This window comes from Chrysochloris asiatica, unplaced genomic scaffold, assembly GCF_000296735.1.
Source record: "Chrysochloris asiatica unplaced genomic scaffold, ChrAsi1.0 scaffold00106, whole genome shotgun sequence".
Taxonomy (NCBI): Eukaryota; Metazoa; Chordata; class Mammalia; order Afrosoricida; family Chrysochloridae; genus Chrysochloris; species Chrysochloris asiatica.
The window spans coordinates 5,602,665-5,606,258 of NW_006408624.1; the positions used below are offsets into that span (position 1 = coordinate 5,602,665).

General features: G+C 49.2%; 1 protein-coding gene across 1 annotated transcript in view; it reads right to left on the minus strand.

The window, feature by feature from the left end:
• EPHA10 (EPH receptor A10) overlaps window positions 1-3,594 on the minus strand; it is a 45,730-nt gene that overhangs the window by 10,175 nt on the left and 31,961 nt on the right. The window contains exon 7 of the mRNA XM_006867551.1: window positions 2,694-2,865. Coding sequence (XP_006867613.1) covers window positions 2,694-2,865 — 172 coding nt within the window. The remainder of the gene's footprint in view (window positions 1-2,693; window positions 2,866-3,594) is intronic.

Genomic DNA, 3,594 nt, shown 5'->3' on the forward strand with positions numbered 1-3,594 from the left:
GAGTCAGAACCGACTCCACGGCACATAACCACCAACCAGCACCAATGCCCATTCTGGGTCTGAAATGTGGAAAGCTATCTCATGTGTCTGAGAGGCAGACTGTATGGAGGCAGAATGACAGAGTGTGTACCTAGAAGGTAGGAGGATGGGAGGAACTGGGGCAGGAGACAGAACCTGGGGGTCCCTGACTGCTGGTCTAAGGAGGAGGAACTTGATCCTAAGGACAACAGGAAGCCAGGGTGCAATGTATAGAGTTCCTGCCCAAGAGAAAAGGAACAAGGGGGTCTTCTGAGTTGAAGGTGGGGATGCAGGCGAGGTACTTGAAAGGGGTGACAGTTTGAAGTAACTATTGTTGTTAAGTGCCATTGAGTTGGTTCTAACTCACAGCAATCCTGTATAGGGTTTCTAAAGAATGGCTGGTGAGTTTGAACCACCAACCTTGTGGTCCAGTCCTTATCCTACAGCACCACACCAGGAGTCCGTGAAGGACAGGAACAGTACCGAGTAGTCAAAGACTGAACCAAGACTGGGAAAATATAGACTCCAGGTACCCTTCAGCCTCAGCTTGGGACAGGAGGAGAGTGGCCCATGTCTCGGGGCTGGCAGGGCGGTGCAGCCAGGCATCCAGGGAATGAGGGCTGGCAGAGCCTTCCTGAAGTGATCACCTGCAGTATCCAGGTAGAGAGAGACAGGAGGCCTGGAGGGGCAAAAGCCAGGAAGATGAGGTAGGCAGGCTCTGTTTCTAAGATGTCAGAGCGCTAGTGAGGAGGGACAGAAGCAGGAGAGGTAAAGGCCAATGAGGGTAGAGTCGAGAGGGGAATCCAGAGCCCTAGGTTGCAGAGGCAGAGACCCAGTTCCAGGGTACTGCCAGGGGCAGAAGGAGAGTGGACTTTGCAAGAACCATTTGGAACAAGGGCACGGACATGTGGACACAGAAATGAAGAGTGGCGATCAAGCCAGTGGTGGTCGGCAGTCCTCTAGGTCCCCACCCCTGCTATCCAGTGACTCACGTGACAAAAGGGATATGATATCAATCACTTCCAAAATGAGGTTACAGAGAGACTGTGGCTTCTGACTCAGGCCCGCTCTCATACCCTGACTGGTTCACTGGCTCAGCAAGAACTGAGTTTCCGTGTTGTGAGTTTGCCTGTATGTCTCCAACAAACAGGCAGTGAGGGCTTGAGTGGGAAAGCATCTCATCCCCAGTCATGCCCAAAGAATACTGTGACCCCAGCCTGTGAGAGACCCTGAGCTCATGGCACCTGCTGGAAAGCACCTAGATCCCTGACCTACATAAACAATGAGATCATCCAAGGCCACTAAGCTTCAGAATGACCCGCTATGCAGCAATAGATAACCAACCTGAGCTGGGGTTAGAGTCCACTGGAGAAAGTGCTCTGTAGATTAGGAGTCCCATTCTCCCATAGTCACGGTCATAGCAAGGGAGGCAGGGGCCTGGGCAGTCTGGACCGACAGAGAAGCACCGAATGAATGGAAACCACCAGCTGCTGCCTCCTCCTCCATGCTCACTCAAGCCAACCCATGAACCTCATTTCAGGAGGCTTCTTCTACCCAAAATGCCTTTCCTGTCCATCTTCACAAATTCAAATGTTGCTCAGCCTTCAGAAGTCTCTAATCTCCTGCTTCCAGCACCTGGCCAAGGCCTCGCCTAAGACAGGCATTCGAGCAAGAAGTGCTGTCTTCCTTCCCAGAACTCAAACTCCCTGAACATTTTATCTTCACTTCCCTTTGGACTCGGAGCTCTTCCTATCTTGGATTATAGTCATGTAGCAGGTTGGAAAGAATTATTATCTTGACAGCTGGTGCCAGAATGCCTCTTAGGGGGAACTGCCTTTGTTCATGAAAATACTTTCATGAACTGCTCGGGGTAGATAGAGGTGAGATCCTGAAGGCTGGGTTAGCAGCAGACTGAACAACAAAAGAACGAGCGAAACAGCTCTGCACACAACATGGAATGGAGTTCGGGGGTGGGTTGAGGAGGAGAGGGACCAGGAGAGGAAAGAGAGCCGGGGGAGGAAGGGCAGGATAATACTGTGGGGAGGCCGGAGATGCTTTCAGATCAGACTATCTCATGTTCAGCTTTGGTTCAGTTTTGTTCTGATAATAGCTTTATCGAGAGATAATTCACACGCCATACAATGCCCTCTTGTAAAGTGTACAATTCTCCTTTTGTTTGGTTTTGTTTTGTTTACTGCTACAGTGCAGCGGCCCTTCATCTCCGCAACTTTCAGTGAGGTCTGCTCCAAGGACTTGCGGGGAAGAAGACAATGGCATAGGTCTGGGTCAACATCACAGCAAGAGTGAAAAAAGCAAGAGTGCGAACAAGAATGATGCCGTTGGAGCCAGAATGGCAGGAATCCTTGGGAGGGCTCAAGATGTTTCCACAAGACCTGAAGAGGCCAAAACAGGCAAAGAGGCCCCAACGGTGACATGGGTCAAAACTCCTCATCAGCAAGCTCCTCCAGGGCAGGTATCCATTTAGTTCATGCCAATGAACACACACTCATCAGTGGATTTCAAACTAGTTAATTAATTAGATTGTAATTAAATTGTCCTGCAGCTCCCTTAATTGGACAAGGCACAGATAATGCTCCCACTCTATTTGTCTCCCCACCCTACCCATGCCAGACTCTTTCTGCACAGGTCCCTCTCCATATATCCCCACCACTTACCCTCCCCTGGGGTCTGCACCTCGATGCTGGGGTTGAAGCTCTGAGTTTCCCAGGGGGGCCCCAGGGATGATGCCCGGATCTGGAAGACGTAGCGGGTAGCTGGCTTCAGGTTGGTGACAGTGACTGTAGGTGCCCCTGTCTTCACCATGGAGTAGCTCTGCTCACTGTGACCCTGGGAAGGGATGGAGAGATGAGGCGCACACCAGAGTCAGACCACTCTTCTGACAGACCAGTGTGGGGATGGGAGCAGCAGGCTGGAAAAGTACCTTTGGATGAACATAGATCTGCCACAGTCTTCACAGCCTCGTGGGGTATTTGTATCCCTTTTTTATGAGGTGAAGAGAGGTGAAGAGATTACCCTATTACACATCAAGGGAGTGTCGTGATATTTCCCCTACTCCACCTCTCACACAAATGTACTAACCATGCCCTCAACATTACCGTCTTTGACCAGACTGAACTCCCAATGTGGGGCAGCAGGGAGGCGCTATACTCAAGTCTCTGCAGAAGCAATTGAAGCTGGTGTGAAGAGACAAGGAGAGATGAGGAACCACCTGGGTTCTTCAGACCTAAGGACCCCAGCTGCACTTTTGGTGATTAGGTTCCATAAGACTTCCCTGAAGCCTTTCCTTCATCTATAAGCCTCTTTTGGGTAACTCTTTCCTCCTTTTGAAGGTTTTTGATTCCTGCATATTCACACTTCATAACTGAGGACATGGTGATCTGAGCCTGGACAAAGAGGACTGGGTGACAGGTTTATATACATCAGTATATGTATAATTATATATGTATAATATGTATAATGTATATGTATAATGTATATATGTATAATATATGTATAATGTATCTATGTATAATATGTATCATGTATATGTATAATGTATATATGTATAACATGTAT